The 22,384-nt window shown below is 52.2% G+C and overlaps 1 protein-coding gene across 2 annotated transcripts; it reads left to right on the forward strand.

Annotated features, from left to right (window-relative positions):
* The first annotated feature begins 359 nt into the window (after positions 1–359).
* On the forward strand, positions 360–21,010 carry ETNK2 (ethanolamine kinase 2). Of its 2 annotated transcripts, none has more exons than XM_074935992.1 (8): positions 360–461; positions 5,800–6,059; positions 7,110–7,247; positions 12,448–12,590; positions 12,728–12,811; positions 14,159–14,334; positions 17,878–17,951; positions 18,678–21,010. In XM_074935992.1, the coding sequence occupies exons 2-8, from the start codon at positions 5,830–5,832 to the stop codon at positions 18,748–18,750; spliced, it is 918 nt and encodes a 305-aa protein (XP_074792093.1). In that variant the 5' UTR covers positions 360–461; positions 5,800–5,829; the 3' UTR covers positions 18,751–21,010. The 2 variants fall into 2 exon arrangements, with proteins under 2 accessions (XP_074792093.1, XP_074792094.1); XM_074935993.1 differs by lacking the exon at positions 360–461 and adding an exon at positions 860–878.
* Positions 21,011–22,384: the final 1,374 nt, after the last annotated feature.

Genomic DNA, 22,384 nt, shown 5'->3' on the forward strand with positions numbered 1-22,384 from the left:
AGGGGGCCCGCCCCGGGGCGCGATGGCGGCGCCGGGGGACCCCGGTGACATCACAATGGTGGCCGGCCCGAGCGCCGGGCTGGGCACGGAGGGGCGGCGGCGGCGGCGGCGGCGGGGCTGACTCATGGGTTCCCGGCGGCGGCGGCTCCTCCCCGCCCAGCCCCTCTCCAGCCCCTGCCCATGGGCCGCTGCCCCAGCGCTCCGCGGCTAGCGGGGGTGGAGTCGCCGGTGCCCGCTCCCCGCCTGCCGCTCCGGCCCGGCAGAGGCCGCGGGTCTGCCCGCGCTGCACGTGGGCCATGGAGGAGAAGCTCTCGGCCGCCGCCGGGCTGCCCGGCCGCCGGGGCCACCCGGCCGTGCGCTGCCTGGGCATCGCGGTGGACGAAGACAACGTCCGGCCCGGCGCGCTGCGACTGATCCGCGAGCTGAGACCGCAGTGGGCGCCGGAGCGCGTGAAAACCAAGGTACGGGGCGAGCGTCCCGTCCCGTCCCCGGGGGCTGCGCGGGGCCGGGCTGGACCCGCCGCCGCTCCCGGCCAGCCCGGTTTCCATGGCTCTCGCCCAGGCAGGCAGAAGGGAAGCCGCTGGCTGGGGCGAGATCTGGTCTGGGCAGCCGCCTCCCGCAACACCCCGGGGGCGGTGCAAGTTCGCCTGGGCTCTGGAGCTAGACAAGCCCCTGGAAGGGGCGAGGTTTGCGCCCAGTGACCTGCTCCGGGTCTTTCCTCCCTCGCCGGGGGATGTTGCCGGGCACCTTTTCGCAGCCCCCCGGGCGGTCCCAGGGGCGCTAGGGTGGCCGCGAAGAGCTGAGGCGTGACTGGGCGGATTCATGTTCCCTGCAGAACTCTGAAATGCCTGTTGCACGTTGGAGATTTTTAAGAGCAGGTGAGACGGGCACCTGCCAGGGACGCTGGAGGCCAGCGCTCCTCCAGGTGGTGGTCCGCGGGCCATCGGCTGCCGGTCTGCCCGCACAGTGGGAAGAACATTGCCAGCCCCCCACCTCAGACAGCTGGAGAAGCAGTGGTCTGGAGAATACCTGGGCCTGCCGTGAGTGCGGGGGGCTGGGCTAGATGACCTCTGGAGGGCCCTTCCAGTCCTGTGATTCTGTGATCTATGAATCCTGGTTCTCCCCAGGCAGAGGCATGCAATCCTTAGAGCCAGAGACCAGGCACTGGGACTCCAAGAATCTGTTCCTGGTTGCGCCACTAACTGGCTTTGCTGCTCTGTGCCTCGGTTTCCCCATCTGTAAAATAGGGATGGTAATAGGCACCTGAAGAAGTGGGGTTTTTACCCACAAAAGCTTATGGCCAAACAAATCTGCTTGTCTTTAAGGTGCCACCAGACTCCTTGTTGTTTTTATAGGGATGGTCATGACAAATTGCCTAGCTTAGCTCATCAATATTTGTAAAGTGCTTTGAGATCCCTGCATGAAAATGTTCTGTAGCTGGGCAGCGAGGGCACAGTGCTAGTATAGTATCGATGTAATCTAGTACTCGTACAAGCGTGTGCGCTTATTTCCAGTGTGCCTGGAGCATCCTTAGTAATATATTAGTAGCCCAGAGTCATTTAAACACAGGAAGCTGTGTCAAAATATCTGTGCCAGGGCAGCTGCTAATAGACAGGAGACTCTTGAGTTAAGGCTGTGATCTCTTCAGGGCAGGGACTGTCTGTCATGTGTTTGTACAGCCCCTTGAGCTCTGGTCTCAGCTGAGCCCTCTAACTGCTACCTCTAATACAAAGCATTCGTAATAAGACTCTTGTCAGCTGTCTTGTATCCATGCGTTGATGTTGTGTTGAACAGCAGATCTTACTTGTGTAAGCCTAAGGGGAAGCCTTAAATCGTAGCCCCAGCTGATGTTACTTTATATTTGTTTGTTTTTTTAACATGGGGAGAGAGACTTTCTTTTTAAAAAAATTTTTTTCAAAAAGACCATTTTTTTTTTTTATTAAAGAGAGAATTGGAGCAGATCCTTAGCTGGTACGTCTCAGCATCATGATGGGGTGACGCTGATTTACCCTGCCTAGTTCCATGGTGTCAGTGCCAGCCTCTTAGGTATTGTGCACCACTGCAGATGTTAAAGGCTAAGTCTTTAGAGTGGCCAAGGTCTGCTCGGTGTAGGACCCAGGAAAGCTGGGTAAAGGTGGCTGTACGCCCCCCCCCATGCCCACACACAATTCTGGGGCCAGCTGAAGATTGTCCAGCCCCCCAGTGCAAGTAAAAGGAGCCTACAGGCTGCACTAAGTTACGCCCAACTGCAGTGGTCTCCAAGGATCTGGCCCCACCACGAGCGCATCCCCTAGTTCTGCCACTAAGCAGAAAGCATCTCCCTGCAGGGGACTGGACTAGATGACCTCTCGAGGTCCCTTCCACTCCTATGATTCTATGCTGGAGAGCTTCAGGGCATTGTAAGCAAGCTTGATCGCATACTATCAGAGGGGTGCCTGCTTCTCTCTCACCTTAGATGTGATAAGGAGAGCCAGCACAATACATTCAGCGCTGAAGCCCTGTCTGGACTGCAGCAGGTTGGAGATCTATGCTCTGCATTCCAGTATCTTTAAGGCTGTAGGTTGGCAACACAGAAAGGCCCCTGCTTAAATACGCATGGAGTTACCATCCAATGAAAGAGACAGGAGATGCACGGGAGCACTTTGGGGTGAAGAATGGCTGTGAGAATGTCTGAATAGGCAGGGATGTGTGTGTGTCACATTCACTCTGCAGTTGACACTTCTGGGAACGTCTCCGGTGGTCTCCTGAGCAGCTGCCCTTGTTCCTGGAAGCTGGAGGAGCTGTGAGATGCTGGGTACGCAGGTCGTCAGCAGTGCCGAAATGAACGTCATGGAATGCCAGCAGGATCAATACCAACAGTCCAATTCACACCCACAGGAAAGATCTGAATGGACTTCAGATCCGAAAATGGAGAAGAACTGAGGCAGAGTTCAGTTTGCCGAAGAGGAGGGGGCTGCTGAGCTAGAACTGCTGGGGGAGTGGGACCTGTCCACAGGAAATTCCTGTTCTCGCCCTCACGTAACCTGGGGCTATTCTATTCCATGTGCAGGGGGCTAGTTTCAGTGGGTCCCACCCTTAGCTGGTGTAAATCTGGATAGTTCCAGTGATATCAATGGAACTATGCCGGTTTGTACCAGCTGAGGATTTGGCCCATTGGATCTGAAAGGAGGAGGACAGGGAGAGGCTGAGGGTGAAGACTTTAAGGAAATATGAGTCTTATGGTATTTACTTCTCTCTGGCCTGTGAAGCTCAAATCAGTTTCCTTTTTACTTATAGGGGAAAAGCATATTGTCACCTACAGCAAAGCTACTAAAGCTTCAGATCATGTCCCGGGCAGTGCTGGACAAAGGTAGCATCAGACTGGGTGGTACAGCACCCAGGTGCTGTGCCCTTGGTGCTGGCGGTTCTGCAACAGCGGGTAGCCTGAGCAATGCCTGCTTTGGGCGTGGCATCCCTCCCCTGTGCATCAGGCCATAATGCTGGGCACTGCCCACCCGGGCAAAACAAGCCCCATCGGATTGCACCCTCAGTGCCACTTTCTCATCAGCACATTGTGTCTCAGGTCCTGCTGCAGTATGATTCTGCCCGTCCCATTGCACTCCCAGGCAGCACCAGATCTGCCTTCTGAAAGGCCCAAGGATCCAAGCCTGCATTTCCCACAGCAGGATGGGTCGGTGGATGGCAAGGATTGCCTTTGCGGGGGCGCCTTGCTGAGCACTGGCTTGCAGCCGGAGCTAGCAGCCCCTTGCTTCTTTCCACAAGCATCAGATTTCCCCAACTTTTAAAAAATCGAAGAGGAGAAAAGTGGCCCTTGGAAACAGCATTAATCTCGACTTAACCGAGGGCTAAGGGTTCTGCTTCGCCCCCATCTCGTTGGCTTCTTTGACTTCCGTGGAGTTACTCCTCATTTACTCCAGCATGAGTGAGAGGGGAATCAGGCCAATATTTCTTGCCATCTCCAGACCATCTGGAATGGCCTCCCTTCCCCATCAAGCCACACCTCTGTGCGTTTCCTCTGCTTCCCAAGAGAGAGCATAGACAGGAGCATAGAGGGAGAGATCTGCAGGAAGAAGGGTCATGGAGTTGGAGAGGACGGGGGAAGGGGAGAAGACTCCGTGTATCCGGGCATCCAGCCAAGTTAAGGAGAAGCCCGAACAAAACCCTCTTTCCATCTGTGAGGAGCCATCAGAGTAGTGACAGAGGCATCCCCAGCAGAGACATCCCCGCTGTCAATGATCTCAGTGCTGCTCGGACCCCTGGGGTTGGTTGGTTTGTTTCATTTGCTCCTCGCTGTGTTTTGTGCCTGAGGCTCTGTGCCAGTTCAGGGATTCTGCCCGCGGGGCAGCTCAGAACCTACAGAGGCCTGAGCCGCGGCCCTCAACCACCTCAAGGTGGAACGGTTCTTTTAGCTCTCTTGAGTCGCCAGCCGGAAAACAGCCCAGACCACCCAGCTGTGCCTGGTGCCTTCATCAGCGCCTCCAGCTAGCTGAGAACTTATCACAGCCCCCTCCCCCCGCAGGTTCAAAATCCTGCTGAGCGCCCCCATTGAACTGGGATCGAGTCTCAGGTTTGTAACTTAACCCAGTGTCATGCTTTGCTACTAAATCTCCCAGCTCCACTTATAAGCCTGGGCTGTATGAGGAGTGCAAGACAGGCCCATGTTTGGGATGCTGTCGAGACCTCCCAGACGTACGTTGTCTGTGATTGGTGCGTCTCCTGAGGCGAACCGACAAGAAAGGTCTCCAGAGAGAGTCCCCGCTGATCATAGCCAAGCTCTTAATTAAACCATGCGGTTCCGTGCGGTGGTGCTGCTGAGACCCCTTCTTTCCTCACCTTGTCCCTTTCCTGTTCTCTGTTCCCCCCACATCTTACTGCAGCCTCTTTTGGCAGGGACCGTGCACAGGTGCACACGTTCATTCACAAGCAGCACCCAGAGGGCACAAAACAGAACGGCTCCAGCAATGACCCAAGTTGCAAGGCGGGGGAGAATCAGACCCGGTATCTTGCAATCTGTCCTTGTAAAGTGCCTAGTGCAACTCGGACACTGTTCAAATAATATTGCGCCACGCTGCGCATTTAACAGCCTCAGCCCATGTGCCCTGAGTCACAACCTCCATCCTGAGCCAAAGGCTGGTGACCTGGCTAGGACTCCGTTCCAAGTGTCTGTGCTGTTCCCTAGTCGGCATTTTGACTGGCGACAGTGGCAAAGAGAGAAAGGGTAGTTGCCTGGGACTCAATTCCCTGCTTCACCACAGACCCCTGTGCGACCTTGGGCAAGTCCCTTAGCTCTCCGGGCCTCAGTTGCCCATCTGTACAATGGAAATAATAGCCCCGCCTCGCCGGGGTGCTGTGAGGATGGTGATAACAATGCCTAGCTTTTATATAGTGCGTTTCATCAGATCTCGGAGCACTTTCCCATGGAGATCGGTTTTGTTATCCCCTTTCACAGATGGGAGAACTGGGCAGTTCCTTGCCCAAGCAGGCTGGGTATTGAGCTGGGACTTGAAGGCAGGTGGAGTGCTCTGTCCACTAGACCACACTGCCTGCCTAGGTCAAATCCATTGGCGTGTGAGCCACTCACATGTAACGGTTGTGGCGGCCAGAGAAGTACCATGGACAGACTCCTGTGCCAACCTCTTTCCTTTTACACTCGGGGCTGTTCGGATTCTACATTAGTGTCTCTTTTTCCCCTCCCCACAGGGCATTCCCCTGCGCACACACTTATTAATGGCCCCTAAGGCCTCACTGCTTTTCCCCACACCACACCCTAACCCTCTCCCTCTGTCCCTCCCTCGCCAGCTCTTCACCGATGGCATCACCAACAAGCTCATGGCCTGCTACATGGACGAGGGGATGGCGGACGCAGTCCTGGTGCGGGTCTACGGCCGGAAGACGGAGCTCTTTGTGGACAGGGAAAATGAGCTGAAGAATTTCCAGGTGCTGCGAGCCCACGGCTGCGCCCCCAACCTCTACTGCACCTTCCAAAACGGCTTGTGTTACGAGTTCATGCAGGGGACGGCGCTGGAACCTGAGCATGTGCGGCAGCCACAAATCTTCAGGTGAGTGTGTGTGTGTGTAGTTTGTGCCACGTTTCCTTCCTCCGTGGTCCTGCCTTGGGAGGGGAAAGGCACTTGGGTGGATTTCTATGGGCCTGATTCTGCTATCGGTCTTAGGGTGCTGCATGCAGGGAGTGACGTTTGGGAGAAGCCAAGCCAGATCAGGGAATAGGTTCCTGACACCTCTGCAATGCCCCATATTGGGCTGCTAGCAGGAACTTGGGTGGGAGGCAGCATAGGGCATCCCTTCTCCCAGCAACCAGAGGCAGCTGCTGGCAGGGGGGTGGGTGTTGCCTTTCTCTTGCAGACTGGCCTTTCGTCCGGCAGATGCATAGTGCGCACAGCCATTGCAAGCCCCACAGAGGCTGTTCCCCCGAAGTCTCCCATACCATTTGCCTAGATAGAACCAGGACAGCAGCATTCTCTGGTAACTGCAGTCGCCGACCAGATTCCCTGCTCGTGTAAATGCCAGCAGTATTGCCAACTCTCCTGGTTTTCTCACAAGTCTCGTAATTTGGGGTGTACTGATTGAAGCTCCAGCTGCTGGAATCAAGTGATCACATCAGAATCTCAGCTTTCATTTAAAAAGAAGTAACTTGTAACCCTCAGGGTTGTTGTGAAGAGCTTGAAAACATGATGCAATTGCAACCTGAGGGCTCAGAAACCAGAGAGCAAATCAAAGGAACAACAACAACAAAAATTTGGCTTGAAAATCATGAGATGATTTTTAAAAAATATCCCATGATTTTTGAATCATTGAGGTTGGCAATGCTGAAATTGGCATTTCTCCAGAGACTTATACCAGCAGAGAATTTGGCCCAGTGAGTTTGGAGATTTTTGAGATGGTACCTTGAAGCATTTGGAAGTCACGCCGCTAAATAGGAGAGAGAATTTAGACACTTTCAGCCTGAATTTTTAACAGTGGACGCTGGTTTTGTGGGTGCCCAACTTGATGTCCCTGGGGTGTGGTTGACAGAAGGTGCTGAGCATTTCCCATTGGCAGAATCTCGAAGTGTAGCCACCTATTATCGCTGCCCGTGTGATTTGTTATAGGTTGATAGCCTGGGAAATGGCCAAAATGCATGCAATTCACGCCAACGGGAGCCTCCCCAAACCCAGCCTGTGGCACAAGATACACAAGTACCTCACCATCATGAAAACTGATCTCACCACCAAGGCATCCAACCCCAGGTAAAGAGAGAGAGAGAACCCAGCAACAAGACTCCTGCTAAGGGCATCCTGTATCCACGCAGTTCTAGCCAGCTGCACTGGGCTCGTCTCTAGTCCTGCGTATGGGTTCAGGCAATGCAGCCAGGCAGTTGTGGGAAGGGTAAGTGACATAGAATCATAGAATATCAGGGTTGGAAGGGACCTCAGGAGGTCATCTAGTCCAACCCCTGCTCAAAGCAGGACCAATCCCCAACTAAATCATCCCAGCCAGGGCTTTGTCAAGCCTGACCTTAAAAACCTCAAAGGAAGGAGATTCCACCACCCCCCTAGGTAACACATTCCAGTGTTTCACCACCCTCCTAGTGAAAAAGTTTTTCCTAATATCCAACCTAAACCTCCCCCACTGCAACTTGAGACCATTACTCCTTGTTTTGTCATCTGCTCCCACTGAGAACAGCCAAGCTCCATCCTCTTTGGAACCCCCTTTCAGGTAGTTGAAAGCAGCTATCAAATCCCCCCTTACTCTTCTCTTCTGCAGACTAAATAATCACAGTTCCCTCAGCCTCTCCTCCTAAGTCATGTGCTCCAGACCCCTAATCATTTTTGTTGCCCTCCACTGGACGCTTTCCAATTTTTCCACATCCTTCTTGTAGTGTGGGGCCCAAAACTGGACACAGTACTCCAGATGAGGCCTCACCAATGTCGAATAGAGGGGAACGATCACGTCCCTCGATCTGCTGGCAATGCCCCTTCTTATACATCCCAAAATGCCATTGGCCTTCTTGGCAGCAAGGGCACACCGTTGACTCATATCCAGCTTCTCGTCCACTGTAACCCCTAGGTCCTTTTCTGCAGAACTGCCGCCTAGCCACTTGGTCCCTAGTCTGTAGCGGTGCATGGGATTGTTCCATCCTAAGTGCAGGACTCTGCACTTGTCCTTGTTGAACCTCATCAGATTTGTTTTGGCTCAATCCTCTAATTTGTCTAGGTCCCTCTGTATCCTATCCCTACCCTCCAGCGTATCTACCTCTCCTCCCAGTTTAGTGTCATCTGCAAACTTGCTGAGGGTGCAATCCATGCCATCCTCCAGATCATTAATGAAGATATTGAACAAAACCTGCCCCAGGACCGACCCTTGGGTCACTCTACTTGATACCGGCTGCCAACTAGACATGGAGCCATTGATCACTACCCGTTGAGCCCGACAATCTATCCAGCTTTCTATCCACCTTATAGTCCATTCATCCAGCCCATACTTCATTAACTTGCTGGCAAGAATACTGTGGGAGACTGTATCAAAAGCTTTGCTAAAGTCAAGGAATAACACATCCACTCCTTTCCCCTCATCCATGGAGCCAGTTATCTCGTCATAGAAGGCAATTAGATTAGTCAGGCATGACTTGCCCTTGGTGAATCCATGCTGACTGGTCCTGATCACTTTCCTCTCCTCTAAGTGCTTCAGAATTGATTCCTTGAGGACCTGCTCCATGATTTTTCCAGGGACTGAGGTGAGGCTGACTGGCCTGTAGTTCCCTGGATCCTCCTTCTTCCCTTTTTTAAAGATGGGCACGACCTTAGCCTTTTTCCAGTCGTCCGGGACCTCCCCCGATCGCCATGAGTTTTCAAAGATAATGGACAATGGCTCTGCAATCACAGCCGCCAACTCCTTTAGCACTCTCGGATACAACACATCCGGCCCCATGGACGTGTGCTTGTCCAGCTTTTCTAAATCGTCCCGAACCACTTCTTTCTCCACAGAGGGTTGGTGGTCTCCTCCCCATGCTGTGCTGCCCAGTGCAGTAGTCTGGGAGCTGACCTTGTTCGTGAAGACAGAGGCAAAAAAAGCATTGAGTACATTAGCTTTTTCCACATCCTCTGTCACTAGGTTGCCTCCCTCATTCAGTAAGTGGCCCACACTTTCCTTGACTTTCTTCTTGTTGCTAACATACCTGAAGAAACCTTTCTTGTTACTCTTAACATCTCTTGCTAGCTGCAACTTCAGATGTGATTTGGCCTTCCTGATTTCACTCCTGCATGCCCGAGCAATATTTTTATACTCCTCCCTGGTCATTTGTCCAATCTTCCACTTCTTGTAAGCTTCTTTTTGTGTTTAAGATCAGCAAGGATTTCACTGTTAAGCCAAGCTGGTTGCCTCCCATATTTACTATTCTTTCTACACATCGGGATGGTTTGTCCCTGTAACCTCAATAAGGATTCTTTAAAATACAGCCAGCTCTCCTGGACTCCTTTCCCCCTCATGTTATTCTCCCAGGGGATCCTGCCCATCAGTTCCCTGAGGGAGTCAAAGTCTGCTTTTCTGAAGTCCCGGGTCCATATTCTGCTGCTCTCCTTTCTTCCCTGTGTCAGGATCCTGAACTCGACCATCTCATGGTCTCTGCCTCCCAGGTTCCCATCCACTTTTGCTTCCCCTACTAATTCTTCCCGGTTTGTGAGCAGCAGGTCAAGAAGAGCTCTGCCCCTAGTTGGTTCCTCCAGCACTTGCACCAGGAAATTGTCCCCTACACTTCCCAAAAACTTCCTGGATTGTCTGTGCACCGCTGTATTGCTCTCCCAGCAGATATCAGGGTGATTGAAGTCTCCCATGAGAACCAGGGCCTGCGATCTAGTAATTTCCGTGAGTTGCCGGAAGAAAGCCTCATCCTCCTCATCCGCCTGGTCCGGTGGTCTATAGCAGACTCCCACCATGACATCACCCTTGTTGCTCACACTTCTAAACTTAATCCAGAGACTCTCGGGTTTTTCTGCAGTTTCATACCGGTGCTCTGAGCAGTCATACTGCTCCCTTACATACCGTGCAACTCCCCCACCTTTTCTGCCCTGCCTGTCCTTCCTGAACAGTTTATATCCATCCATGACAGTGCTCCAGTCATGTGAGTTATCCCACCAAGTCTCTGTTATTCCAATCACGTCATAATTCCTTGACTGTGCCAGGACTTCCAGTTCTCCCTGCTTGTTTCCCAGGCTTCTTGCACTTGTGTATAGGCACTTGAGATAACTTGCTGTTTGTCCCGCTTTCTCAGTATGAGGCAGGAGCCGTCCCCTCTTGCGCTCTCCTGCTCGTGCTTCCTCCCAGTATCCCACTTCCCCACTTACCTCAGGGCTTTGGTCTCCTTCCCCCGGTGAACCTAGGTTAAAGCCCTCCACACTGAACTTAACTGGAACTGGGCAAAACCAGAGTGAAGAAACCAGGCAACAGGCAAAGCCCTTGCTGGGGTTTGTCACAAACCTAAAATTCACAACAGGTTTGTCCAGAGATTCAGCGAGGTCAGTAAAACATTCAGCTTAGCTACGGGGAGTCAGGCCAGTCCAGGGATTGGGCAAAACCAGGCCAAGTTTTGGGTTGAAACCATGTAACTCTGAGACTCTGACCTGAAACAAGACAAAATTTTGAGGGCTTTGGTTGCTTTTGGGGGCTTGTTTGAATCCCCAAACTGCAGGGAAGGCAAACCACGTGAGCTAAAAAGGCAAGGAAAGAAAGGTGAACATCAGAACTGAACTGCTGAGTGTGGCAGAGCTCGAGAGGTAACGTGGGGTGGCGTTTGTCAGCGGAGCAGCTGACACAATTACAGCAAGGTTTGAAATTTTTCATGTTAAGGAGCAAACCAAGGTGGGCCCTTCCATAACGCAACAGGGAAACATGGTCTAAATATAGCTATGGTCTGTCTACTCTACAAGATTGGCCAATTTTTGTATCTGGGCCCACCGACAAGCAGATTTCCCAGTATAGACGAGACCGCACGGGAGAATGAACCTGGTTGAAATGGGAGATCTCTCTCAACACTTAACTCTCAGATAACGCTGCCCAGCCTTTGCTCTGAGTTGCCTTGGAGAGACCTTCGCTGTGTCACAGACAAAGACTTTGGAGCGATCAAAGTGGAGACAACTTAGATTGTAAGCTCTCTGGGGCAGGGACTGTCTTGTTGTTCTGTGTCTGTACTGCGCCTAGCACAGTGGGGTCCTGGGCCATGACTAGGATTCCTCGCTGCTGCAGTAATACTGTTACTAGCAGTAATAACTCCCAGGAAAATCACCCCAGCTGGGATTAAACTGGGACCTGAGCCCTACTTACACTGGGCATTGACCCCAATTACGTGGGCTGATTTTACACCTAGGTCAGGATAAATAGGGGTTAAACCAGGGGCCGCTGTAGCTCCAGTACAGTGGCTTTAAAATCATTATAGGCCTAACACTGTTTTTCGGTGATCCAGACAATGCATGTTTAAAACCAGTCCACCTAACGTCCAGTGCAGACAAGGCCTTGAGGGAGATTTAATCCATTCCAGGTGGGTGGATCTAGAGGAAGCCTCAACCTGCGTCAGGATCCACCTACTTGGACGCCATCAGTACCCATAAACAGTGAAGGTGAATGAACTAGGTGGCACACAGAGTGCATTAAATGGCCAGTTAGATTTAATTATTAACTAGCTCTTTTTTTTGGTATCACCGGGTTGCTTGAGGTTATTAGTACAACATATGCCACTGTGGGTTCTTGAAAAATCCCGTTGTCCTTGTGGCTCTGGGCCTGAGAGCTCAGGGAACTGAACCATCATTTTGATCCACACGGACCCTTCGAAGGCGAATTGCAATGAGAGTCTTCTGCTCCTGATTTGACTGATCTGATTGTTGCTGGTTTGTGCCCTATATGTGAGATGGGTTTGAGTCTTGGTCTAGTTCCCCGTGGGACAGGGTTCTACATCACCAAAACCACCAGTGCAATTGAGCTCACTTGTTAGCAGTCTCCACCTAGAGGCTAAAGAGTCAGCGGGGCATGGAGATAGAATTATCCTTTTCCCGCCTAGAGAGAGTCCATCCACATCACCATGGAGGCACGTTGATAGGATAACATGGGAAAGCTTCTGCTGCTTGATTTGTCCCTGCTCTGAGGCTAAGTAGAGGATCCCAATTTCCAGGACTGTCAAGCCATTCACCACTGCTGAGCATCAGAACTTGAGAGTGCATGGCTCCCAGCCTGGTGTTTAGTCCACATTGATCTTCCAGTGAACAAAGAGGTTTTTGCTGGACCAAGTACCCATGCGATGTGATTCTCCAAGACTGTGCTGCCCTAGGAGATCTGCCCGCTTTCTCTCTCTCTCTCCAGTTATTGAATGTTACTGAGCTTTGCATTATTTAAAAAAACAACCCACATTTGAAAAGAAGCTTACTGTGCATGGACATGACCTCACATCCTTTTCTCCCCTAGGTTCCGTCAGGAAGTGCCCAGTCTGGAGGTGCTAGAGCAAGAGGTTGCCTGGCTGAAGGAATCTCTCTCCCAGCTGGGCTCTCCCATTGTGCTGTGTCATAATGACCTGCTGTGCAAAAACATCATCTACAACGAGACCGAAGGTTTGTTCCATTCCTGTCCAGTGCACACGAGCTTTGCACACGTGTCCCTTCCCCTGATGGTGGCTTCCAAGGGGTACAAGGATGCTTGAATAACCAGAGGCGTCTACTCTAACCACTCCCCGTTTTGCCTTCCACAGGGCACGTGCGGTTCATAGACTACGAATACGCTGGTTACAATTACCAGGCTTTTGACATTGGGAACCACTTTAATGAATTTGCAGGTGAGTCAAGCTCCCCCGCCCCCTTCTTTTCCTAGCCTGAAAGCTGGGCCCCCCAGTTTGGTGGAATGTTTCCCTTTGGCCATGTTTACTTACAGGGTAACTGATGAGGATATTTCATTAATGTAAGTAACTGTAGGAAACATTCCTTCCTCTCCCCATGTTTAGCCCCAAGTGCAGGTAATATTTATGTATGTTGATAGCCATTTCAGCTTGTGCTGTGTAGCCTTCAGCTCTCACAAGCTAAGTAGGTCAGAGGACCAGGTCAGCACTGGGCGTGGAAACCTCTAAGAGGATTTGGAGGAAGTGTTGTGGGTGATTCAGTATTTGGTCCTTCTCCCTTCAAGTGACTACTGAGTCAAGAGCCACGTTCGGGGGGATTGTGCTGGTGGAGTTGCTGGCACCTTTCAAATGAGACCTAAAACTGAGATCCTGGCCACTTGTGGGCATTACAGTTGCCATGGCAATAACATCAGAGTGCCTGGGTCATTCTGTTCTGCCTACCCGATTTCCCAATGTGGTCTCTGTTGGCTTCTCTCCCAGCCCTAAACTTCTGAGCAGAGTTCCTGCACGTGGTTGAATGAATAGCTGCCACGTTCCTCTCCAGAGGAGGCTACAGGAAGTTACTCCTTGCGCTTGCAAGACAAAAGGGGTTGTAGATGTACCAGTAATTTTTACCTTGAAGACTTAAGCAGGATTATTGCAGCCTGAAGCGCAAACCCACACTGAAAATTTTAAGTCCCCTTCTGCGCGCCACTGCTGAGAGCAAACAGTAAAAGAGATCAAATCCAGACTCATGCATGACAAGGTGCTCATGGGCCGGACTAGATCTAGGGGGAAGGGGGGCTTGGTATATATCGTGGCACCCTGTTATTTCCTAATTCAGTGGCCTTTCTCAGAGATCATCCCAAATTATTTTAAAGCCTCTGAAGAACTTCTAGGAGTAAAATTCACATGGAGTGCAGGGAAGATTAGGAATCAGCTCATGTGTCCTGGAGAGGGAAATTACATTTAGACTGTAACTTCAGGGCCAAAATCCCAGCACCAGAGAGGGACGGATAGGACCCACTTGCTAACAGGATCTTGTAACAAGTAGATAGGATCAGTGTACTTGCACCCCATCCCTAGCTCTGGGGAAATACCTTGTCTTCTACTAGAATGGCCCTTGACTTACATAGTGTTTGTCTCCCAGGGGCTGATCCAACGGCAGTTGAAAGATTCCCATTGACTTCAATGGGCTGTGGCTCATGGCCTGGGAGAGCCCATCTTCATCAGCACTTTGCCCTAGAGGAGCTGCCTTGTTCTCCTTGTCCACCTCCAGTCCTCCTAATTGCTAGCTTCTGTTTGCAGGCGTGAACGAGGTGGATTACAGCCTATATCCCAGCAGAGACACCCAGCTGCAGTGGCTGAGGCACTACCTGCAAGCCTACAAGCAACTGAGCCGGGAGAACCAGGGAAACGGAGGGGGAGTCATCTCTGACCAGGAGCTGGAGACCCTCTACGTGCAAGCGAACCAGTTTGCTTTAGTGAGTGGGCGCCCGGCGGGGCAGTGGGAGGAGGCAGGGCTGACCAAGTGATGCGCGGTGGGGCGGGGATTCCGAATATATTTAACCCACGGGAGAATTAATTGTTGGGGAATAGAAGAGGTATATTTACCATCCACTGGAGCATGTTCTTCTCTGACAGGCAAGACCCAGGGCTCTTGGGTGGGAGAGTTAATCTGCCCTGAAATGCACTCTGGGATTCAGTTATGGGAGTGGACAGGGAGAGGAAATAGGATCTGGTCCAGTGGCTCAAAGACACTGAAATTCTTCACTGTGCCTGTGTGTCTGCTCTGTGTTTTAATATCGCTGCAGCCCCAGGCCCAGGAGTGAACCAACTCCGTCCTCATGGTCCTGGAGCACCACCATTCATGAAAGGAACATAGGAATTGCCGTACCTGACTAGAGTAATGGTCCAGGAGCAGTGGCTCGGCAGCAGTCCTGCAGAAAAGGACCTAGGGGTTACAGTGGACGAGAAGCTGGATATGAGTCAACAGTGTGCTCTTGTTGCCAAGAAGGCCAATGGCATTTTGGGATGTATATGTAGGGGCATTGCCAGCAGATCGAGGGACGTGATCGTTCCCCTCTATTCGACATTGGTGAGGCCTCATCTGGAGTACTGTGTCCAGTTTTGGGCCCCACACTACAAGAAGGATGTGGAAAGATTGGAAAGCGTCCAGCGGAGGGCAACAAAAATGATTAGGGGTCTGGAGCACATGACGTATGAGGAGAGACTGAGGGAACTGGGATTGTTTAGTCTGCGGAAGAGAAGAATGAGGGGGGATTTGATAGCTACTTTCAACTACCTGAAAGGGGATTCCAAAGAGGGTGGATCTAGACTGTTCTCAGTGGTAGCAGATGACAGAACGAGGAGTAATGGTCTCAAGTTGCAGTGGGGGAGGTTTAGGTTGGATAGTAGGAAAAACTTTTTCACTAGGAGGGTGATGAAGCACTGGAATGGGTTCCCTAGGGAGGTGGTGGAGTCTCCTTCCTTAGAAGTTTTTAAGGTCAGGCTTGACAAAGCCCTGGCTGGGATGATTTAGTTGGGGATTGGCCCTGCTTTGAGCAGGGGGTTGGACTAGATGACCTCCCGAGGTCCCTTTCAACCCTGATAGTCTATGATTCTATGGTTCCATGGCCAGCACCAGATTCTTTAGAGGGAGATGCAAGAAGCCCTAGAATTAAAGTTCTCCAGCGGAGGGAAGGGAACTGCTGTGGAAGCAGAGAGGGAACAGATGTGATGGATCAGATCTTGCTAAAGAGCTCAGTAGGTTGGGCACGTGTTGGTTTTTTGTTTGTTTGTTTATTTGAAGATCTAGGCGCAGTGGTATGTTCAGAGCCGTTAGAGGCCTGGTCCAATGTACATCAGCAGAGTCTGCCCGCCTAGCTGGAAGTCCTTCACATTATTAAGTTCCTCTGACAATAAGGCAGATCCTCTCTAGGAGTCAGATGGCCAAGAGCTCTGAGTGCCACTTAATTCCTCAGGAATCCAGACCTAATGCCACCACTGACTTTGAGGAGAGTGGTCAGTGGGGGAGAGCACTGGATGGAGCAGCCAGAGGCCCTTCTCTGATCGCTTTTCCCCCCAGCCATCGTGGTTCTCTACTGCCTTCCACCTTGTGTAACATTTACAACTCGTAGGTACCTGTTGTTCAGGGGTTAACAGCATCGCCAGCCTCAGGCACTCCACAAATCGTGAGAATGGCTTTGACACGCAGGTCACCTTTTCAAGTTTTTCCACTGCAACCACACACACACACACACACACCCCCACACCCCTCTCTCTCTCTTTCAAGTGAAAGCTGACATTCCCATGCAGTCTCTTGATGGGGTTTTAAGAATCCCACCAACTATCACAAAAGTGCTGTTAAAACCACAGGAGTTGGCAACACTGGACCATGAACCTAGTCTGTGGGCTTGCTTTATGGTTTGCAGAGTTGCGAGAAAGAGCAGGCCCCCCAGAAACCACGATCAGGCTCTGGGTTGAATTACAGCTCTTCTCCTGCCACTGAGGAGGGGCAGTGGAGGAAATCAGGCCAGGCAGTGGGTGGCTTCCTCTCTTCCCCCTGCCCTGCTTGAGGAGCTATCCCACAAGTAGCAGAGCTTACATGGGATCCAAGACTCTGGGTCACTCTGAGCCAGATTTCTCAAAGGGCTACGAACCCATTTAGACACCAAAATAAGTGGCCAGGTTTTTGAGAGAGACCTGCACGTTGGGGTTCGCCTCTTGAAAATCTGGCTCTGAGCTCTTCCTCGGTGAGCATAAAGACACATCTGACTGGGTGATCTCAGGTTGCCTGGCTGATGGACAGACGGTGGTGCCCTGTTAGCCATTATCTTGTGCATCCCCTGCCGGACAGCAAGAATCCCAGAAAACTGGCTGTCAGCTGTGCACGTGGGGCAGGATGTATGGTGCATGTGGAGCCCTGGAAATTTAGAGCCAGATTCTCAGCTGGTACAAACAGGTGAAGTCAATGGAGCTGCACTGACTTACACCAGCTGAGAAATGTTCTGGCCTATAGTTTCTGAGGACCGGAGTTTCTGTCCTCTATGGCAGCAAGACTGGGAGAGCTCAAGGAAGAAGTTTTTGCACTGGTAGCCACCTGCTCATAAGCTGGAGAAGAGAGGTGGCCACATCTTCCATGAGACAGGAGGCCAGAATAAAGAGTGATGTGCTTTGACTGTAGGTCAGTGGGGTACTAACAACAGGTGAGCAAAGACTGCAGTGACCTGTTGGCCTGAACCTGGGCCAGAGCCCGCTGAGCCCTGGAATACAAGGAAATCTGACTTTGCCAAGGTTACTTACATAAAATTTCCAGAGAGAGCAATGACCCTGTTGGAGCTGCTACAGCAACCTTTGAACCGAGCAGCTGGAGGGGAATTTACCTTAGCTGAGAGCCAGGCAGTAAACAACTTCAGACCTATCCATCGTGATAAGGAAGCCGAGGGCTTGTGGAGCTAGTCGCCTGTATTTTAACTCCGAAACATTTAGAGAAGAATTGTCAGTGGACACGTTACGGAACATGCTCTTGCTATTTCAAACATGCAGCGGCAGGGGATCATCCTAGAGGTGCTGTGACCCAGGTGCTGCCAGCCAAGGATGGATCAAACCCAAGGCTGTCCCACTCAGAGGGACCAGGTGGTAACACCCCCTTCCCCCCACCCCATGCAAGGAAGGGGATAACATTTCGCTTACTTATGACTGTAAGATCTTTGGGGCGGGGACAGCCCTTTTGTTCTGTGTTTGTAACAGCACCTAGCACAACGGGATCCTGCTCCATAAAAACGTCACACAGATAATCGTTAATAAGACAGGAGCTGGCTGTTCATTAGCATTAAAAAGCTCATGGGGCAGATCCCCAGCTGAGTGCAAATCAGCATAGATTCATTGAAGCCAGTGGAGCTGACTTAAGCCAGCTGAGGATCTGGCCCTGAGTGCTGGGAGAAGAGGGTGACGTGAAAGGCTTTATCGTCCCGCAGTGGTATGGGAAGCTCTAGGCAGGTTCCTGATTCTTCTCTCTGTTGCAGGCCTCTCATTTCCTTTGGGCATGCTGGGCCCTGATCCAGGATAAATATTCTACCATAGACTTTAACTTCTTCAGGTGAGCGGGTCCCTGCAGCAATGCTGGTGCTGGGTAGGGCTTCCCCTTTGCCACGGCACGAGCAGGCTGCCACGCTACTTCTGCACCCAGGCTGGCATGAATTCCTCTCCTGTTTTGGCTGCGGTGATCATCACCGAGGTCCTCGTTGGATCCGTGGGTCACTGCAGCACCCAGACAGAGCACGTGGGGAGGTGCAGTGTGATGGGATGTGTAATGCGGCAGGGATCGACGCTAAGACCCATGGATCCTAACAGGATTGCTGCTCCAACCTGGGCTAAAAGACACACCTCTGTTAGCCCGAGCTGCAGCAGGCTCTTCAGATACGTAGCCCAGCCCCAGATTGCCGCGGTGTTACGGACACCCAGTGTATCAGCGTTCTGCTGCAGGCACAGGAGAACGCAGTGAGCCCCAGGAAGATGGGGCTGCCCCTTGATCTGTTATCTAGTTTGGACCAGACATTCCTAGAATGAAGGCAGACCATCTCTCTCCAATCCCATCTAGCTCCTTACCCAACAGCTCAAGCAATCAGGATTCCACCATTTCCCCTTGGAGATTATTCCACACCCTAAATCGCCCCTCTCCTTCACGGCAGCAGACGTGAGTAAGCAAGGCCGTGGGCTTCACCCTTGAAAGGAGGTGAGGGAAATCCCCGTAGTGCTGACAGGGTGGAGGCAGTCAGATGTTCCCACTCTCTTGTGTAAGCTCTGTCTCTGTCTCTCTTCACAGGTATGCAAGGCTAAGATTTAAACAGTACTTCAAGGCAAAGTCTGTGGTGACAGCCCTGGAGATGCCAAAATGACGTCTCAAGGCTGCTTCAGGTCCACAAGATTCCCAGTTATTTTCTCCTGCACGGGTCAGCTGCTGCCATGACCTCAGACCTCAGTCAGCCACTGGCTAGTGGAGGGGGCAGATAGTCTGGAGGGAGAGGGGGAAGGGGAAGGAAGACTTTCCGGGAAGCCAAAGATTAAACAAAGCCCCTGGAGCACAGTTATCCCATCTCTGGATTTAGCCCCATGGTTGATTTTGCTGATGGTGCCATTCCGGGGAATGAGGACAGGCCTTGGCTGCTGGCAAGACACTTAGTTCCAAGACTGGAACATGAGACATTCAGGAAGGCCATGAGCTCAGCTGGACTTAAAGATTTCGGGACTGCCTTGCAGATTAGTATCGCCTTAAGATTGGAGCTGTGTTCCTTGGGCCGGGCGACCCGGCAGGTATGTGCTTTACTGAAACAAACCATGCTGCTGTTTGGTGTCACATCCTCCACAGGGTATGGGGAATTCTGCTCGGTCAATCCTGTCTCAGGTGGGGATGGGGCTGACTCTGTGCCTCTCACCCCCACAACTCCCTTCTGCCCCACACTGTGAGGGGCTGGCTCTAGACCCCTCCCCCTTTATTTCTGAATGCACACTTAGGGGTTACACAAGGCGGCCTGCACAGGTCTGCAGTCAAAGGGTTTGGAGAACCTGCCGCTAGGCCCTGCCTTGGCACATGGGAGAAAAAGCGGGGCCTTAATGATAGAGGTCACAGCAGCTGGCAGTGACCCCTCCGCCCTCACCACTCAGCGTTGTGTTTGCCTAAGCATCCCGAGGAGGAGGTGAAGATCCCGACTATGAAGAATGGTCCCGTGTGCCCAAAATAAACTTCTCTTCCCAAATAGGGCTGCTCACCTGGTGCCTTGTCCCACAGCCGGGTGTCCTGGAGACGTGGCCGAGGCTGCACGTACCCCTTCCCTCCCCCTCCCCCATCCGGCGCACTCCTCCGGCAGCGAGGACAGCATGTAACTTGCTATAAAGCACAGCTGGCCCTAAGCTGCTAAGTTTAGATGTGAACTTTCCCTGAATTTGGGGAGCATGTTGGGAACTGGAGTTTGCTTAGCTCAGTAGAACCAGATCCCCGAATCTGGCTTGGAATCTCCCTTTAACACTACCCAGGACATGGTATGTTTGGGGTGGGGGTGCTGTGCAGTCAGCTTCCAATGAACCCCCCCCCAAATATTTTCCTAGGTGTGTTGTTTTGCACAAGCTTTTTCTTTTGCCTCAGATCTATGGGGTCACACACTCTGGTCTCCTCACAGTGTTTCCACCAGCCCAGGGACTGCTGTACCCTACAGCCTCCCTGAGACATGTAACGAGTCTGCAGGAGAAGCAGATGGAAAAGGTACAACCCCCGCACTCTCCTTGTGACTGCTAATTCCCCCCACACACACACATTCTCAGTGCCTGAGTCATTCGTGCCCCACACCTTTATGCTGGCCTTGCTGGCAGAAAGGGGCCATAAGCCCCTGGCATGCAGGAAGAGCACAACAGGGATCACGCTGGCGGAACCAAAGCAATGGCCCTGGCTGTGCAGTGGGCCCGGAGGTCCTAGTGAGGGCACCTCTGCTTTGCCTGGGTGGCTGGGACCACCCCTGACAGCGCTAGCATCAGGAATGTGGAGCTCAGAGAGAGCCAAAGCGGGTATGTCTACGGGCGCTGGGAATTGCACCCCCAGCTCCAAATGCTGGGGAGCTACGCGGCCAGTGCTGACCTTTGAGCCTTGTGCAGCAGCTGGGAGCACCCTGTTTATTCTGGCAGAGGGTTAACCAGGGCAATATCAGATCCTACTGCAGACCAGAGCCTACAATGGGTGCTATAACCCGGGGGAGAGGGTGTGCATTGCAAAATAGGCATGTTTCTCCCAGTTGGATGCCAAGCCAGCGTCCCATGTGCTGCTTAGTGGCTGGTTTGGCAGGGGTTAACCCTGCTCCCTTCATCGGGCCCACCGGCTGGCTGAGCAATCCAGCTGCATTCCCACCGTCGGCTCAAGTTGTCAGGGCGGCCGCAGACTGCTGGCGTAGGGCCCGTTCAGCCTATTGTCCCCCTGCCCTGCTCTGTCCTGCGCTTTGATACTTGTGGTTCAAATCTAGGCTGATGGGTGTCTGCAATTACCCGTGGTGTTAAACAGCTGTGCCTTCTGCCAGGAGAACGAGCGCGGAAGAACAAATCTCGCATCCCTACCCTGCAAGAGCCAGTATGTCCGGTGTTGTCTCAAACGGTGATAATAAAACGCTGCTGTTGTCTGGATCTTAGTGGAAGGAGGCTCTTTTATAACAGAGGGTAGGGGCTGCGCTTAGGGCCCCCATCTGCAACACCATGTTGGGGCCTGGTTCCCACTCCTCTGGGTCTCAGGTGCCTGGCTGACAGGCAGGAGGGGTCTCTGGCCGCTTAGGAGACTCCGCCATGAACCCACTTCTGGAGCGAGGTGCCTCATGCAGGTCAGCCTCCCTTTCTCATGAAAAACCACCGTGAGAAAGGATCTCCTCCCATCAAGAACAAATCATGTCAAACTAACCTGATAGCTTTCTTTGACGGGGTAACCAGCCTTGTGGATCGGGGGGAAGCGGCAGATGTGGTCTGTCTTGACTTTAGTAAGGCTTCTGACGCTCTCTCACGTGACCTTCTCATAAACAAACTAGGGAAATACAACCAAGGTGGAGTTACTATAACACGACCTTGAGGGAAGATTGAAAAAATTCAGTTTGTTTAGTCTGGAGAAGAGAAGACTAAGGGGGGGACATAACAGTTTTCAAGTACGTAAAAGATTGTTTGCCTGGGGGGTGAGTGAAGCAGGTTCCAATCCTTCCTATGTTGGTGGCTGTGTGTGCCCTCGGGTGCTGAGTGGCTCAAACGTGGGCTGTGTTCTCCAAGGGGGTCTGCTGTGCCCAAAATAGAGTTGCAGGTTATTAAAAATGTTTTAGTGGACAGCACTTCTGTCACACTTACACTCCACCAGCTAACACCCTCCAGCCTGCCTGGTTAGGGACAAGTCCCCCCCACTGCATCCTTCTGAGCATAGACTTGAACTAGGCTTTCCCACACCCCATGCATAGGCCTTAACCAACATGCTAGAGAGTCTTTCCTAGCTAAGGTCTCCCAATCTCTTCTGTTGAAGCTACTCCACTGTGTAGCCCTAGTTAACTCTGTGTGGGGCCAGCCTAAGTAGTTGAGTGCCGTGGTCTCAGCATTCGGCTGAGCTGTATGCATGTCAGGTTCAAGTCCCTGTCTTCGTTTCAGCTGAAAGCTGCCTATGGCCTTAGTTCCACAACTGGCCGGATTCTCAAGCTAGGAAGGTCTCTGCAAAGCGTTTTTGTCCCAGTACAAAATAGAGCGTGCATTTGACTTTACACAGCAAGCGCTGCCAGACCTCCAGTAACTAGCCACGCTTTGAGGAAGGCCACCAGCAAATGCTGGCTTGTGAGCAGCACCTCAAACCTGGGCTTCCCACACCCCAGGTGCCCAGCCAACCATGCTGGGACTTTCTAAACCGTTCCTTAGGAAGTTGTTGCACGTTGTATTGGGCCAGAGAGGGAAAAAAGGGAGGTGTGTTTCAGCGCCTCGGCAGCCCGGTGGTGTGGGGGTGTCGTGGGAGGGAGAGTCCGGTTCCTTTCATAG

Source organism: Natator depressus, chromosome 21, assembly GCF_965152275.1.
Source record: "Natator depressus isolate rNatDep1 chromosome 21, rNatDep2.hap1, whole genome shotgun sequence".
In the NCBI taxonomy this organism is placed as follows: domain Eukaryota; kingdom Metazoa; phylum Chordata; order Testudines; family Cheloniidae; genus Natator; species Natator depressus.